General features: G+C 44.8%; 1 protein-coding gene across 10 annotated transcripts in view; it reads left to right on the top strand.

Moving 5' to 3' along the window:
• The window catches only part of slc18b1 (solute carrier family 18 member B1), a 44,757-nt gene that overhangs the window by 15,366 nt on the left and 11,401 nt on the right, over window positions 1-17,990 (top strand). For 8 of the 10 annotated variants that reach the window (XM_048596515.1, XM_048596516.1, XM_048596519.1 and 5 more), the window contains exons 4-8: window positions 1,368-1,441; window positions 3,321-3,468; window positions 7,207-7,363; window positions 11,173-11,309; window positions 13,789-13,890. In XM_048596515.1, the coding sequence (XP_048452472.1) occupies window positions 1,368-1,441; window positions 3,321-3,468; window positions 7,207-7,363; window positions 11,173-11,309; window positions 13,789-13,890 (618 nt within the window). The remainder of the gene's footprint in view (window positions 1-1,367; window positions 1,442-3,320; window positions 3,469-7,206; window positions 7,364-11,172; window positions 11,310-13,788; window positions 13,891-17,990) is intronic. The other 2 variants (XM_048596523.1, XM_048596520.1) reach the window with 1 other exon arrangement.

Below are 17,990 nucleotides of genomic sequence, written 5' to 3'. Positions count from 1 at the left end.
AATGTGGATTTACCGTCAAACAGCTACCCCCAGTCCAGTTTTTCCAGTGCTTGCCTAATACTGTTATAATTAGTCTTCCCCCAAGTTAACATTTCCACCCAAGGATCAGTCTTCTCCTTTCTGATAACTATCTTAAAACTTACAAAGTTATGATCACTATTCCCAAACTGCACACCCAGTGAAACTTAAATCACCTGGCCAGGCTCTTTCCCCAGTACAATGTCTAATATGGCCCCTTCTGTAATTGGACTATCTACATATTGTTTCAAGAATCCCTCCTGGATGCACCTAACAAATTCTGCCTTATCTAAGCCCTTGATACTTGGGGAGTCCCAGTGAATATTGGGGAAATTAAAATCACTCATTTCCATAACCCTGTTGTTTTTACAACCTTCCATGATCTGCTTACATATCTGTTCCTCTAATTTCCACTGGCTGTCGAGGCCTGTTGCATAACCCCATCATAGTGATTGGACCTTTCTTATTCCTAACTTCTATCCATATCGCCTCGCTGGATGATTCCTCCAAGATGTCCTCTCCTAGTACAGCTGTGACATTTTGCTTCATCAGTAATCCAACTCCCTGACTCCTTTTACATCCTTCCTATCATGCCTGAAACATCTAAACCCTGTAATGTTGAGCTACCAGTCCTGCCCTTCTATCAACCAAATTTCTGTGCTGGCTACCACATCTAAGCCCCATATACTAATCTAGGCTCTGAGCTCATCCGCCTTATCTGTTATACTCCTTGCATTAAAATAAATACACTTCAGACCACTGGTCCTTCTTTGTTAATTAACCTGGCCCTGCCTGTTGTTCCTACTGGACTTACTCGATTTAGCTCCTCTCTTCTCTTCAAACACTCCACATGTGACCTACTGCTTAGGTTCCCACCCCACTGCCACCCTAGTTTCTGTCATTAAGGAAGTGGTGTTGAGCTGCCTTCTTGAAGTACTGTGGTTTATTTGGTGTAAGTACACCCACAATGATGTTAGGGATGGAGTTCCAGGTTTTTGACTCGGTGACAGTGCAGGAAAAATGATTTGATTCCAAGTTAGAGAGGTGAGTGTTTTGTACTTGCAGTTGGTGGTATTCCTGTGTATCAACTGTCCTTTTCTTCTAGATGATAGTGGGTTGAAAGATGCTAAGAATTCATTTTACTGGCATGAAATGCCCACCTGCTTAGACTGTAGATGTTTTACGTGTACTTGCGCTTTTTAAAATTATTATAGCCCTACACAATTGATTAAAGTTTCTCTATATTGTTGCCTTTTCTGTAGAAGTGTGTATTTCATATAAATGTAATAAGTTGAGATTTTGTTTTGACAGGTTAAAATTTCCGGTAACTTTTATTTATATATTTGCAGATTGTTCAAATCGGAGCAAAATTTATGTTTGTCTCTGGAATGTTCATTTCTGGCTGTTGTACTATCCTTTTTGGGTAAGTTATCCATTGGATTTTATTTGGCATTTACTTGCAGTTCAGTCTTTGGCATTTGAATGTGTAAGTTGATGTTCAGATTGTGGTGCTTTTCCATTTGTATACGACTGTGACAAACAACTTTTCAACAGTACTGATAATAATTTCAGTAAATTACATAATGGAAGGTGGTTGGAATGCAGTAACTAACATTGCCTTAGGGACAAGTTATTTAAAATTCAAGAATTAGAATTTTACCAGATTGTTGCTTTTTATTTGCAGTATTGAGAACGAAATCTATATGGTCATATATTTGCAAGGGGCAAAATTGCTGGTGTAAGTGTTGGTTCTTTGTGGTAGTTGTACACTAAAGCACCACAATCTGAACCCCAACTTACACATTCAACAGCCAAGGACTGGTTCTCAAAGATGGTAAAATAACTTTTCTACACTTATGTCCATGTACTAAATTTTAATGGCCCTAATTTAGCAGTGAGTGACACTTACTTTGCCAGCAATTACCCATTGGTTTTTTTTAAATTTGCTGGCTTTTAAATGGCAATCACTGCATGGTTGTCAGCTTACCAGAGAAAGAGAAGATTAGGAACAAAGGCAACCAAAAGTGTGTCTCTTCAACTAATCAAAAAGAAGATTTTTCAAAGATATAATTGTCAAAGAGGAGGTGTGATAAAGACTCACTAAATTAATTCCTGGGATAGAGGGATAGTCCCATGATGAGAAGTTAAATGGACTTGGCCTTTACTGTTAATGAGGCGTCATCTCATTCAAACACAACAAATCTTATGCAGGACTTTAACAGATCTATGGACATATCTACACAACACATACTATAGTAGCTCAAGAAGACAGTTTATCAGCACTGTCTTTTCATGAACAATTAGGGATGCCTGCATCATGCGAAAGAATAAAAAAATGGATTCTCAAGGGCAGAGCTTGATAAGCACAGATAACTCCGAGGAATGTGGGACAGGAGAGATTGCAGAGATACGGAGGTGGTGAGATCAAGGAGGGATTTGAAAATAAGGATAAGAATCTTAAAATCAAGCAGTTGCTTAATTGGGAGGTAGTATAGCAGAGGATTGATGAGAGACTGGGACTTGGTGCAAATAAGGACACAAGCAGCAGACTTTTAGATAACCTCAAATTTGCAGATGGTACAAATGCAGGTTGGTCAGGTATGCTTTGCAATAGCTAAGTTTGGACGTACCAAGGTCAGATGATGGTTTCAACAGAAGATGATTTGAGGCAGGAGTAGTGTTGGATGATATTACTGAAGTGCAAGTAGGTGATCATAGTGACAGCACAAAGGTGCAGTTGGAAGCTTACAAACAGGTTCAACCTTAGACACGCAGCTAGGGAACAGAGTTTGTGGAAGGACCGTAGAACCCCTACAGTACAGATGGAGGCCATTCGGCCCATCAAGTCTGCTCTACCTCTCCAAAGAGCATCCCAATTACCCTCCCACCCTATCCTTGTAATTCCAAACTCACCATGGCTGACCCACCTAGCCTGCATATCCTTGGACACTACAGGGCAATTCAGCATGGCCAATCCTCCTGACCTGCCTAAGTTTGGACTGTGGGAGGAAACTGGAGCACCTTAAGGAAACTCACGCAGACATGGGGAGAACATGCAAACTCCACACAGTCACCCGAGGCTGGAATCAAACACGTGTCACTGGCGCTGTGAGGCAACAAGGCAATAGTTTTTGACTTTCCAATATTTAGTGAAGGAAGTCTCCGTTTATTCAGTAATACTAGGCAAGTAGTCTGATTATTAAGCAACAGTAGAAGAGTCAAGTAAGATGGTGAAGAAGAAGACTAGAGACAATGTATTGCATTCTTTTTCTGAATTTGATGTCTTTTATTTCTATTCTCAGCCTATTGGATAAAGCTCCAGATGGACTTGTATTTATCGTTTTGTGTTTCGTCGTAAGATCAATGGATGCAATAGGGTTTTCTGGGTGCGTTACTGCATCATTTTCAATTCTTGCTGCAACATTCCCAAACAACATAGCCACGATAATGGTATGAATGAATTCAATTCTTTTAGTAATGTCACTAAGAGTTGAGTTTTAAGGAGGGTCTTAGGGCGGAAATATTGGGAGGGGATTCCAGAGCTTCAGGCCCAGGGTAACTGAACATGTGGTGCCTAGTGTTCGAATGAGTAAAATCATGGATGTGCAAGAGGCTAGAATTTTAGGAGCGCTTACATCTCCAGGATTATGGGGCTGGAGGAGATTACATAGATTGGGAGGGACAACGGCAATTTAAAAATAAGAAGGAGAATTTAAACACAAAACATTGTTTGCTTAAAAGTCATCGTAAGCTAGCTGGCACAAGTGGTGTTTGAGAATCGTACTGCTGTAACTTAAGACGTGGGCAACAGGGTTTGATTATGGAGATAGTAGGAACTGCCGATGCTGGAGAATCTGAAATAACCAGGTGTAGAGCTGGATGAATACAGCAGGCCAAGCAGCATCAGAGGAGCAGGAAAGCTGACATTTCGGGTCGAGACCCTTCTTCAGAAATGGGGGAGGGGAAGGGGATTCTGAAATAAATGGGGAGAGAGGGGGAGGCAGATAGAAGATGGATAGAGGAGAAGATAGGTGGAGGGGAGACAGACAGGTCAAAGAGGCAGGGATGGAGCCAGTAAAGGTGAGTGTAGGTGGGGAGTTAGGGAGCGGATAGGTCGGTCCAGGGAGGACAGATAGGTCAAGGAGGTAGGATGAAGTTAGTGGGTAGGAGATGGGGGTGGGGCTTGAGGTGGGAAGAATGGTTAGGGAGGCAGGGACGAGCTGGGCTGGTTTTGGATTGCGATTGGGGGAGGGGAGATTTTGAAGCTTGTGAAGTCCACATTGATACCCTTGGGCTGTAGGGTTCCCAAGCGAAATATGAGGTGCTGTTCCTGCAGCTTTCAGGTGGCATCGTTGTGGCAATGCAGGAGGCCCAGGATGGACATGTCGTCCAAGGAGTGGGAGGGGGAGTTGAAATGGTTTGCGACTGGGAGGTGTAGTTGTTTGTTGCAAACCGAGTGTAGGTGTTCCACAAAGCGGTCCCCAAGCCTCTGCTTGGTTTCCCTGATGTAGAGGAGGCCACAACGGGAACAGCGGATACAGTATACCACATTAGCAGATGTGCAGGTGAACATCTGTTTGATGTGGAAGGTCTTCTTAGGGCCTGGGATGGGGGTGAGGGGGGAGGTGTAGGGGCAGGTGTAGCACTTGCTGCGGTTGCAGGGAAAAGTGCCGAGGGTGGTGGGGCTGGTGGGGAGTATGGAGTGGAATCCAGGTGAATCACGGAGCGAGTGGTCCCTCCAGAAAGCAGATAAGGGTGGGGAGGGAAAAATGTCTTTGGTGGTGGGGTCAGATTGCAGATGGCGGAAGTGTCGGAGGATGATGTGTTGGATTTGGAGGTTGGTGGGGTGGTATGTAAGGATGAGGGGGATCCTGTTTTGGTTGTTATTGTGGGTAGCGGGTGTGAGCAATGAGTTGCGGGAAATGCGAGAGACACGGTCAAGGGCGTTTTCAACCCCTGTGGAGGGGAAGTTGCGATCCTTTAAAAACGAGGAAATCTGGGATGTCCGGGAGTGGAATGCCTCATCTCAGGAGCAGAGATGGTCCAAGTGAACTTAAGGTTAGGGTGGAAGGTGTTGAAGTGGATGAACTGTTCGAGCTCCTCGTGGGAGCACGAGGTGGCACCGATACAGTCATCGATGTAACGGAGGAAGAGGTGGGGTTTAGGGCCAGTGTAGCTTTGGAAGAGGGATTGTTCCACGTATCCTACAAAGAGGCAGGCATAGCTTGGGCCCATGTGGGTACCCATTGTCACCCCCTTTGTCTGTAGGAAGTGGGAGGAATTGAAAGAGAAGTTGTTAAGGGTGAGGACGAGTTCAGCTAAGCGGATGAGGGTGTCAGTGGAGGGGGACTGGTCGGGCCTGCGGGACAGGAAGAAGCGGAGGGCCTTTAGGCCATCTGCATGGGGAATGCAAGTGTAGAGGGACTGGACGTCCATGATGAAGATGAGGCGTTGGGGACCAGGGAATCGGAAGTTTTGGTGGAGGTGGAGGGCATGGGTGGTGTCACGGACGTAGGTGGGGAGTTCCTGGGCCAAGGGGAAAATAGATTTGAGATAAGTGGAGATGAGTTCGGTGGGGCAGGAGCAGGTGGAGACAATGGGTCGACCAGGGCAGTCAGGTTTGTGGATTTTGGAAAGGAGATAGAAACGGGTGGTGCGGGGTTGGGGAACGATGAGTTTAGAGGCTGTGGGTGGGAGGTCACCTGAAGTGATGAGGTTGTGAATGGTCTGGGAGATGATGGTTTGGTGGTCGGGGGTGGGATCATGATCAAGGGGGCGTAGGAGGAGGTGTCAGAGAGCTGGTGTGTGGCCTCAGCGATGTAGAGGTCAGTGCGCCATATTACAACTGCGCCTCCCTTGTCCGCGGGTTTTATGGTGGGGTTGGGATTGGAGCGGAGGGCTGCACGTTCTGCGGGGGAGAGGTTGGAGTGGGTGAGAGGGGTAAAGAGGTTGAGGCGATTGATGCCTCGACGGCAGTTCGAGACGAAGAGGTCGAGGGAGGGTAGGAGGCCTTGGGGTGGTGTCCAGGAAGACGGGGCGTGTTGGAGGCGGGAGAAGGGGTCAGTAGAGGGAGGGTTAGGCTCACGATTAAAGAAGTAAGCGCGGAGGCGGCAGAAAAACTGTTCAACGTCCAAACGTGAGTTGTATTCATCGATGTTTGGGTGGAGGGGGACAAAGGTGATCCCGTTACTGAGGACTGACCGTTCGTCGTCAGTAAGGGGGAGGTCTGGGGGGGATGGTGAAGATTCGGCAGGGGGGGATGGTGAAGATTCGGCAGGGCTGGATGCTGCTGTCTCCTCTGTAGCTGCTGGCTGTGGAGGTGGTGGGCGGCGTGACGTCAGCAGTGGGCGGAGCGACGTAGGCCGGTAAATCTTGGATGTTGGTGGCAACGGCGTCCTCGATGTCTGTGGTGTTGGCATCGGCAGCGGTGTCGATGGCATTGGCCGTACCTGAAGTAGCGTACTGGGCGGTTTGATTATCTTAAGTTTACGAAGGGTGGAGTGAAGGACACCAACGAGGAGTCTGTTGGAATAGTTAGGTTTAGAGGAAACCAAGGAATGAATGAGGTTTCCAGTGGCAGATGAGCTGGAACAGTGAACAGTGTTACAGAGATTAGAAGCTAATTTTGGGATCAAATGTGATGGCAAGGTAATGAATCGACTGGCTTAACTCCACACTGTTGCCAGGTAAAGGAACTGCAGCCATTGTTTTATGTTCACCATAATCTCTGTTCCCTAGCTACTGATTCCGTCTTCCCAGTGCTCTTTCTGATCCTTAGTTTGAGATCTCAGCTGATTTCAGTAAATGTGTCAATGCAACATGTGGCTACAAGACCATAAGTCAAAAAAGTAAGAATTAACCAGTTCCTATTCTTGATTTTTATCCAGCTATTCCTCCATCGTATAGTAGAATTGAATGTTAGAGAAGGACAAGATTTGCCTCCATTTTGATAATCCTACAAACAACTGTCTTGCCAATAATCATTCATGGATAATGCCCATTTTTTAAAATAGTGACGGTCTGTGGGACAGTGCCTTGCCATTTGAGAAGAGAGTGAAGAAACCTGGAAGAGAAAATCCTGTTAAAGTTGACCATACTTTGTAACAAAATAGTAAATGTAATTTATTTATGATTTTGTATTTCCAGCAAATAAATCACTAAAACACAAACTACAAATTTTTTTTTCAGGGACTTCTAGAAATATTCGCTGGGCTTGGTCTAGTAATGGGTCCACCTATTGGAGGTTTTCTGTACCAGATGTTTGGATATGAAGTTCCTTTCATTGCAGTAGGATGTATCGCTCTTTCAATGGTACCTTTGAACATGGGTATTTTACCAAATTATGGTAAAGCTCTACATTTGAACTTAACTGTAGAAGTATTGTTAAACTTTTATCAGAAACAAAAACAGAAATTGCTGGAAAAGCTCAGCAAATCTGGCAGCATTTGTGGAGAGAAATCAGAGTTAACGTTTCAGGTCAAGTGACCCTTCCTCAAAACTGATGATAGCTGGGAAAATGTCGGGTAGGGCGAGGGGGTAAGGAGTAAACAATAGGTGAAGATAGAGCCCAAAGAGAGAAAAAAACGGTTGGACAGACGAAGGAGTGGATAATGATCCGGCTATGAGGGTAAATAGCTATTTGCAGACTGATGGTGTTTAACAATGGGAGACTGTGATAACAAGGCACTTTTATGGGGTTTGAGGTAAGGATGTGGGAGAGCTCGAGCCCTAAAATTGTTGAACTCCATATTGAGTCCAGAAGGCTGCAAGTGTCCCCAAGCGGAAAATGAGGTGTTATTCTTCCAACTTGCGCTGTGCTTCATTGGAGCACTGCAACAAGCCTGAGATAGAGATGTTGGCCAAGGTACAGCGTGGTGTGTTAAAGTGGCAGGCAACTGGAAGCTTAGAATGTTTCTTTTCTCTTTTGCAGACAGAACATAGGTGTTCTGTGAAGCGGTCACTTAGTCTACGCTTTGTTTCACCCATGTGGAGGAGACCCCACATTGTGAGAAGCGAATGCAGTAGACTACATTGTGTGAAGTGAAGGTAAAGTGCTGCTTCACCTGGAAGGTATGTTTGGGCCCTTGGATACTGAGGAGGGAGGAAGTAAATGGACAGGTGTTACACCAGTGGTTACAGGCACAGGTGCCATGGGGCTGTAGGGTGGCATATTGGGAGTGAAGGAAGAGTGGTCCAGGGTGTCTGGGAGGGAACGGTCCCTGCAGGAGGTGGACAGGGGAGGGGAGGGGTATATGTGTCTGTTGGTGACATCTCATTGGAGGTAGGGGAAATGGCGGCTAATGATCCTCTGGATGTGGATGCTGGTGGAATGGTAGGTAAGGACAAGGGGAACCCTATTGCTGTTACAAGAAGGAGGAGAGGGCGGGAGATGGGTCGGATCCAGCTAAAGATGGACAATGGTGCTGGGGAATCCTCGGCTGAGAAAGAAGTTGGCTATTTCAGAGGCTCCCTTGTCGAAGTTGGCATCATCAGAAAAGATTCTTGTTAAACTTTATGTTGGATGGCTGCCATAGACAAGTATCTTAATGTCTTTTTGTCCAATTAATTGTGGTATTTGGAAATTTCTTGGAAATTGTAAGGTAATAATTGCTATTTTTTTTTTTTTGTTCAAAAATGACTGTAATTCACTTAATAGCTCAGCTGTTAAGACTGTAAATAATTGAGTTAAATAAATCAGGACCTGAATAGCGAGTTGATCTCAACTGGCCATCAAAGCTGAATTGAGTCCTTGAATTTGGGGAAAATTTAGACTTGGTTTTTGTACCTGATTATTTTCAAGTTATGCTATATAGATGTAAGGTGAGAACAGGACTGGACTTGGCTGTGGCACTTCATGTGGTCAAAATGTCTGCTGAAGCTCTGCCTGAGTACTCAAACAATGCATGGCCAGTTAAGCAAATTATTGGAAGTTGTTCAATGCCATTAAAGCCTTGTCCAGCAAATGGTGAAGTCCTTCAGGATGGAATGGGTGAATATTACCAGAAATAGTCAAGTGGAGAAAGCCAGAGATTAATTGCAAATCAAACAGGTGAAAATCTGAATTCACCATGTATGGAATTGATGTGACATGAAAGAATATTTGGTTTGGTTATGGTGGTCAGCAAATATTCGATGTAGCTTCACTCTTTTCTCCTTTGCACATATCTGAAAAGGTAATGCACAAGGTATCCAGAGGGTAAATTTTGAAATTATTCTTACAAGGGAGTAAACCAGCCAGTAGGGGATTAGGGTGTAATAATATTTTGAACTGTGAGCAGGTCTGAGCATTCTTCTGTTCTGAGAAATCTGCTGATGCCAATGTTATTTAGATATCAGTGCAAATGCAAAAATTTACAAGCATTGACTATGGTCTCTGAGAAGTAAAGAAGGTAAAAAATCAAAAATTTAGCAGCTAAATAAATGAAATTCATTCTTTTTTTTATATTTGCCATTAGGTTGTTCAGGTAGGTCAAGGGATAATCATTTAAATTTTGTTACTACAAAACAAAGTACAGTGGATGCTGGAGATCTGAAACGAAAACAGAAATTGCTGGCGAATTAAGCAGATTTGGCAGCATCTGTGGGAAGAAAGCAGAATTAATGTTTCAAGTCCAGTGTCTTTTCATCAGTTCTGATGAAGACACCAGTGAGACCTTGGAGTGCAGGTTTATAGTTCCTTGAAAGCAGAGTAGCAGGTAGATAGGATAGTGAAGAAGGCATTTGGTATGTTTACCTTTACTAGTCAGTACATTTAGTACACGAGTTGGGAAGTCATGTTACGCCTGTACAGGACAGCAGTTAGGCCCCTATTGGAATACTGCGGTGCAATTCTGGTCTCCTTGCTGTAGGAAGGATGTTGTGAAACTTGAAAGGGTTCAGAAAAGATTTACAAGGATGTTGCCAGAGTTGGAGGGTTTGAGCTATAGGGAGAGGTTGAATAGACTGGGGCTATTTTCCCTGGAGTGTCGGAGGCTGAGTGGTGATCCTATAGAGATTTATAAAATCATGAGGGGCATGGATAGGGTAAATGGCCAATGTCTTTTCCCCAGGGTCGTGGAGTCTGAAATTAGAGGGCTTAAGTTTAAGGTGAGAGGGGAAAGATTCAAAGAGGCAACTTTTTCATGCAGAGGGTGGTGCTTGTATGGAATGAGTTGCCAGAGGAAGTGGTGGAGGCTGGTATAATTATAACATTTAAAAGGCATCTGGATGGCTGGATAGATAAGAAGAGTTTAGAGGGCTATGGGCCAAATGCTGGCAAATGGGACTAGGTTTATTTCCGATATCTAATTGGCATGGACAATTCGGACTGAAGGGTCTGTTTCCATGCTGTATATCTCCATGACTGTTTGATTGAAACTTTAACTAAATTTTGTTATTGCTGCTTTTAATTTGAAAGGCAAATAGAATCATGCAGCACAGAAATAGACCCTTTGGTCCGACTCCTCCATGCTGACCAAGTTTCCCAAATTAAACTAGTCCCATTTGCCTGCATTTGGCCCATATCCTTCTAAACTTTCCCTATTCAGGTACCCGTCCAAGTATCTTTTAAATATTTAATCTGTATCTGTACCTGTGCGTACCACTTTCTCTGGCAGTTTATTCCACTTACAAACCACTCTCTGTGAGAAACAGTTGCCCCTCAGGTCTCTTAAATTTTTTCTCCTCTCCCCTTAAAAATATACCGTCTAGTTTTGAACTCCCCCAGCCCTTGAGAAAGGACATTTGCTATTGACCTTATCTATGCCCTCAGGATTTTATGAACTTCAATGAGGTCATCCTTCAACCTCCTACGCTCCAGAGAAAAAGTCCCAGTCTATCCAGCCTCTCCTTCTAACTTAAACCTTCCATTCCTAGCTACATCCTGGTAAATCTTTTCTGAACCATCTCTAATAATATCATTACAATAGCAGGGCAACCAGAACTGTACACAGTATTCCAAACGTGGCATCATCAACGTCTTGTACAGCCTCAACATGACATCATAACTTCTATAAAATCTAAAAGAACTGCGGATGCTGTTAATCAGGAACAAAAACAGAAGCCGTTGGAAAAGCTGAGCAGATCTGGCAGCATCTGTGGAGAAAAAAAATCAGAACATTTTGGGTCTGGTGACCCTTTCTCAGAAATATGTTGATCAAAGTTGTTGTTTTTCAGGTGGAATTGCCAGCAGTGTGTCATTTTGGAAACTACTTGCAATCCCCAAAGTAACACTTGTGTGCCTGATTGTATTTTCTGTAAGTTCTTGTATTGGCTTTCTGGATCCGACCATACCGCTGTTTCTAACTCAGAAGGTAAGAATTCCTGTCTTTGAATTTCTTCATTTTTTATTGTTTGTGTTTGCTTAAGTTCACTATACTTGAAAGTGGAGAAACGAGTGGCCAATTCCTTCCTGCCCAGCCCAGATCTAACTTGCATATTCTGGCGGGTAGTTAAGGTGTCCAGTAGCCCATCTACCATCTATCTTGAGGCCGATAAGTAACCAAGTTAGTGGCTGTTTATGCAATCAAATTCTGTCTCCGTGTGCACAATAAAACATGAAGCAGGTAAAAGCAGAAGTAAGGTGCACAACTTAGAATGAACACAGCAGGCCAAGCAGCATCATAGGAGCAGAGAGGCTGACGTTTCGGGCCTAGACCCTTCATCAGAAAAGGGGGAGGGGAAGGGGGTTTTGAAATAAATAAGGAGAGAGTGGGAGGCGGATAGAAGAGGGATAGAGGAGAGGATAGGTGGAGAGGAAACAAACAGGTCGAAGAGGCGGGGATGGAGCCAGTAAAGGTGAGTGTAGGTAGGGAGTTAGGAAGGGGATAGGTCAGTCCAGGGAGGACGGACAGGTCAAGGGGGCGGGATGAGGTTGGTCGGTAGGAGATGGAGGTGCAGCTTGAGGTGGGAGGAAGAACAGGTTAGGGAGGCAGGGACGAGCTGGACTGGTTTTGGGATGCGGTAGGGGGAGGGGAGATTTTGAAACTTGTGAAATCCACATTGATACCATTGGGCTGCAGGGTTCCCAAGCGGAATATGAGTTGCTGTTCCTGCAACCTTCGGGTGGCATCGTTGTGGCACTGCAGGAGGCCCAGGATGGACATGTCGTCTGAGGAATGGGAGGGGGAGTTGAAATGGTTCGCGACTGGGAGGTGCAGTTGTTTATTGCGAACCGAGCGTAGGTGTTCTGCAAAGCGGTCCCCGAGTCTCCGCTTGGTTTCCCCGATGTAGAGGAAGCCACACCGGGTACAGCGGATGCAGTATACCACATTGGCAGATGCGCAGGTGAACATCTGCTTGATGTGGAAAGTCTTCTTGGGGCCTGGGATGGGGGTGAGGGAGGAGGTATGGGGGCAGGTGTAGCACTTCCTGCGGTTGCATGGAAAAGTGCCGGGTGTGGTGGAGCTGGAGGGGAGTGTGGAGCGGACAAGGGAGTCACGGAGAGAGTTGTCCCTCCGGAAAGCAGATAAGGGTGGGGAGGGAAAGATGTCTTTGGTGGTGGGGTCGGATTGCAGATGGCGGAAGTGTCGGAGGATGATGCGTTGGATCCGGAGGTTGGTGGGGTGGTACGTGAGGACGAGGGGGATTCTTTTTTGGTTCTTATTGCGTGGACGGGGTGTGAGGGATGAGGTGCAGGAGATGTGGGAGACACGGTTGAGGGCGTTCTCGACCACCGAGGAAGGGAAGTTACGGTCCTTGAAAAACGAGGACAACTGAGATGTACGGGAGTGAAGTTTCAAAATCTCCCCTCCCCCTACCGCATCCCAAAACCAGTCCAGCTCGTCCCTGCCTCCCTAACCTGTTCTTCCTCTCACCTATCCCCTCCTCCCACCTCAAGCCGCACCTCCATCTCCTACCGACCAACCTCATCCCGCCCCCTTGACCTGTCCGTCCTCCCTGGACTGACCTATCCCCTTCCTAACTCCCTACCTACACTCACCTTTACTGGCTCCATCCCCGCCTCTTCGACCTGTTTGTTTCCTCTCCACCTATCCTCTCCTCTATCCCTCTTCTATCCGCCTCCCACTCTCTCCCTATTTATTTCAAAACCCCCTTCCCCTCCCCCTTTTCTGATGAAGGGTCTAGGCCCGAAACGTCAGCCTCTCTGCTCCTATGATGCTGCTTGGCCTGCTGTGTTCATCCAGCCCTGCACCTTGTTGTCTCGGATTCTCCAGCATCTGCAGTTCCTACTATCTCTGCACAACTTGGAGTGTTTTCTTTGGGAAGGATCCCCCTCTGGTTCAGTGGAAGTACCCCTTCAATACCAAGTCTCTAACCCACATGAATATTGCACCCCCCCACGACTCCCTTATGAACCATAAACACAGCCACAATCAAGTGGGTCGACAGACCTTGTTTCTATGCTCTAAATTCTACCCTGGCCGAGAATGGTCTCGAGGGGCTGAAATTCTCATTTTATTATGTTTTAATAATTAGGTGAGGGTATCATCAAAATGTGAACCTTCAAATAGTAGTGTATCAGTGGTTTGGTACATTTAACTAAATGGCCTTACAGTAGTTATGAATATTAATAGAAACCTTACAGCATCCAACATGCAATGTAATATTCTGCTAATGTGTACCATTGGATTTTATAAATGTAACACCAGAAATCAAATAGAAGTCAGGTTTTTTGAGGATGGATTATTTTACAGTACGTAAGAGTGACATGTCGTAATATGATTAATATTTTTTAAAAATTATTTTGACTGCTGGATTAAACCCCACTGAATGCTCCTTGAGTTATGATTTGATCAGTGTTGAATATAGAGTCTTTTGTTTATTCTCCAGTTCAACTTGCACTCTGGATATATAGGACTAGTATTTCTAGGATTCGCTGTGTCATATGCTCTGTCCTCTCCATTACTTGGATATTTAAGTGATAATCTACCAGTAAGTATGCAGAATAGGTTGGATGTCTTTCGTGTTTTGAAACTTTTATTTCCTAAATGCAGATTCATTATCCATCATAATAAATTCCCCCCTCTGTTCTATTGATTTTGTTGGTGTTTAGACAATTTTGATTTTTAATACTTTGATTTACAGCATTTATTCAAATCAATCATTTCAGCTTATGAATGTGCATATGACAGTTTACATCTTATTTCAAAGTTTGCTTATAATATCATTTCTATAAATAAAATAAACATGATTTAAAGATTGAGCCACAGCTGAAATCTAAGGATCGTGGGTTCACTCTCATTCCCTAGGATTGAGTACAAAAAGGAAGACTGACACTGCAGTGCAGCACAGCCCAATCTGCCCTCTGAGGTGTAAGTTGAAGAAAAAGCTAATTTGATTGGGGGGAAAAAAAAAAGTTTTCCATATTCTCCTGGCCAATATTTACCTCTGAGCCAACATCTCTCAAAAACAGATTATCCAGCCATTATCTTATTGCGGGTTGTGGGAATATACCATATGTAAATTGGCTGCTGTGTTTAATACAATATGATGGTGATTACACTACAATGAAATCTCATTGCCTTGAAAACATTTTGGAATTACTGTAGCCATGAATGTAAATGAAATTGAACATTTAATGTCACTAAACTGCTTGCTTTTTTTTTTGTCAAAGCCAGGGCTCAGGAGTTGGACACTAAAAGGAAGTGAATGGGGTAATCAAAGCTACTGTGAATGCAAGGGTCAGGGAGGAAAGTGGGTGAGCAAGAGGGACAGGAAGTGGGTGGGTCATGGAACAGGAGGTTGGGCGAAGCATGAGAGGTAGGGGAGCAGGGGGTCAGAGATGAGATGAGAGGGAGGGCTGGGGAGCAGGAGAAGTCACTCCAAATTGTGCTATTTGGGTCAGGCTAAATTATGTTAGTTTAATGGTTTCTTAAAAAATTCTGGTCTTTTTTTGGCACCAGAAACAACAATGGTAAAAACAGCTAGTTGAGCTCTGAAGGATATTGCTGCTAGACAGATTGTGTGACAATTGAGGGAATCAACAAGAGGGAAAAACTCATTTGATTCCATCCTCGGCAATCTGCCTGCCACACATGCAACTGTCCAGTACTGGTAAGAGCGACCACAACACAGTCCTTGTGGAGGTAAGTCCCACTTTTACATTGATAATGCCTTACATTGTGTTGTGTAGCATTATCTCTGTGCTGAATGGGTCAGACTTTGATCAAAGCTCGTAACTCAAGACTGGGCATTCATGAGACATTGTGGGCCATCAATTGCAACAGAATTGTACTCCAACACAATCTGCAATCATGCCCGGCAAATGCCCCACTCAACCATTACCACCAAGCCAAGGGACCAATCCTGGTTTAATGAAGCGTGCAGGAGGACATGCTAAGAGTAGCATACGTAAGCAGTCGTACCTATAAATGAGATGTCAACCTGGTGAAGCTACAAAACAGGACTACTTGGCAAGCTGAACAGAGTTAGCAGCAAGTGAGAGAACAAACTCACTGGAGGATGAGGTTCCACAAACATCCTGGTCGTCAGTGATGGGGGAGCCCAGCACATTAGTGCAATACACAAGGTTGAATCATTCAAAACAATCCAGGAGTGCTGAGTGGATGACCCATTTTGGCCTCCTCCAGAGATCCCAACATCTCAGATGCCAGTCTTTAGCCATTTCAATTTGCATGATATCAAGAAACGGTTGGAGACGCTGGATACTGCAAAGCCTACGGGCCTGAAAACATTCCGGCAATAGTACCAAGGACTTGTGCTCCAGAATTTGCTGCACTCCAAGTCAATCTACAACACTGGCTTCTACTCAGTAATGTGGAAAATTGACCAGGTATGTCCTAGACACAAATAAGCAGGACAAATTTAATCTGGCCAATTACCACTCCATCAGCCTATTCCTGATCTTCAGTAAAGCATTCATCAGTAACACGCCTACCCAGTGACGCCCAGCTTGGGTTCCACCAGGATTACATAGCTCCTGACCTCAGTAGAGTCTTGGTTCAGACATGGAATTTCAGAGGTGAGGTGAGAGTGACTGCACTTGACATTGAGGCCATATTTGACTGAGTGTGGCAGCAAGTTGCCCCAGCAAAACTGGAGTCATTAGAATCAGGAGAAAATCTCTTTGAATTTAGGAAAAACTCTCCGCTGGTTGGAGTCATACATGGCACAAAGGAAAATGGTTGTGATTGTTGGAGGTCAGCCATCTCAGCTCCAGGGCATTTTGGGAGTTCCTCTGGGTAGTGTCCTGAGCCCAGTTGTCTTCAGCTGTTTCATCACGTCGTTCCCTCACATCATGAGGTCATAAGTGGGGATATTTGTCAATGATTGCACCATTCACAACTCCTCAGATTCTGAAACTGTTCATGCCCAAACGCAGCAAGATCTGTACAATATTCAGGCTTGGGCTGAAAAATGGAAGTAACATTCATGCTACACAAATGCCAGGCAGTGACCATCTCCATTGGGAGACAATCTAACCATTGCCCTTTGACATTCAGCTGCATTACCATCGCTGAATTCAACCCCCCGACCCCCGCAATAAACATCCTGGGGCTTTTCTATTGACAAGGAACTGAACTGGATCAGCATATAAATACTGTGGCTACAAGAGTAGGTCAGAAGACAGAAATCCTGTGGCAGGTAACTGACCTCCTGACTCCCCAAAAGCCTGACCTTCAACTACGAGGCACAAATCAGTAGTATCATGGAGTGTTCCCCCCTTGCCTGGATGAGCATAGCTCCAACAACACCAAGAAGCTTGGCACTATCTAGGACAAAGCAGCCCACTTTGGCACCACATCCACTCTCTCCACTGATGACACTCCGCAGTGGTGTGTACTGTTGTCAAGATGCACTGAAAAGACTCACCAAATCTCCTTAAACAGTATTCATGACCACTACCATCTATAATGTCAAGGACAGCTGATACTTAGGAACACTACCACCTGCATGTTTCCCTCAAGGTCACGCACCATTCTGACTTGGAAATATAGCGCCATTCCTTTAACTGTTGCTGGGTCAAAATTCTGAAATTCCCTCCCTGTCAGTGTTGAGAGTGTACCTACAGCAAGGACTGCAGCAGTTCAGCTAGGCAGCTTGCCAACACCTTCAAGGGCAACTAGGATTGGCAATAAATGCTGGCTAAGCCCAGAATGCTCACACCCATAAGTGAATGAAAAAATTTAGAAAACAAGAAGACACTCTGTGTACCTTCATCTTGCTGAGTTAACTCCGCCTCATTACCGTCACACAGATCTTCCTGGAGGTTTTGCTTTGCCTAGTTAATGTTCTCAATTACAAAATAAGAGCATACATCTCACTGACTAGGTTCCAGGCCAATCTACATCCAGCAACGTACTCTGAAATCTCTGTTCATATTTTGAGAGCTGCGACAAATTCTCCCACCGCAGTTGAGGCATCCAAAATATTTTACAATAATCAATAACGTTCTAAATAAAACAGCCCCCACATTCTTCACCAAATGTCAACCCACCTCATCTACCTTTTATAAAATTCCTGGAACAAAAACAGAAGTTGCTCACAAAGCTCAGCAGGGCTGGCAGGATGTGTGACAAGAAGTCAGAGTTCCAGTGACCCTTCGTCAGAACTGATGGTAGCTGGGAAAATGTTTGTTTTTATGCAGAAGATAGGGTGGGTGGAGGGGGTAAGGAGTAAATGATAGGTGGAGATAGAGCCCAAAGAGAGAGAAGCACATTTGGAGAAAGGAGTGGATAATAATAATTAGGCTAGAGGGGTTAACAGCTGTAAATGGGGACTGTTATTGGCTAACAATGGGTTGTGTTTAATAGCACACCATGTGATAACAAGGCCAGATGTGTGGGGATTGGGGTAAAGACATGGGAAAACGGAAGCCCAAAAATTGTTGAACTAAGTATCGAGTCCAGAGGGCTGTAGAGTTCCCAAGGGGGAAATGAGGTGCTATTCTATCAGCTTGAGTTGAGCTTTGCTGGAGCTCTGCAGCAAGCCTGAGACAGATGTTGGCAACATAAAATTCTAGAATCTGGATTCAAATCTAACTGTGTACCAAGCCTCATTGCGATCTGTCC

Source organism: Rhincodon typus, chromosome 5 (assembly GCF_021869965.1).
Source record: "Rhincodon typus isolate 14 chromosome 5, sRhiTyp1.1, whole genome shotgun sequence".
NCBI classification, from domain to species: domain Eukaryota; kingdom Metazoa; phylum Chordata; class Chondrichthyes; order Orectolobiformes; family Rhincodontidae; genus Rhincodon; species Rhincodon typus.
The sequence above is the reverse complement of the archived record's forward strand: the minus strand, read 5'-3'. Positions and strand labels throughout refer to the sequence as shown.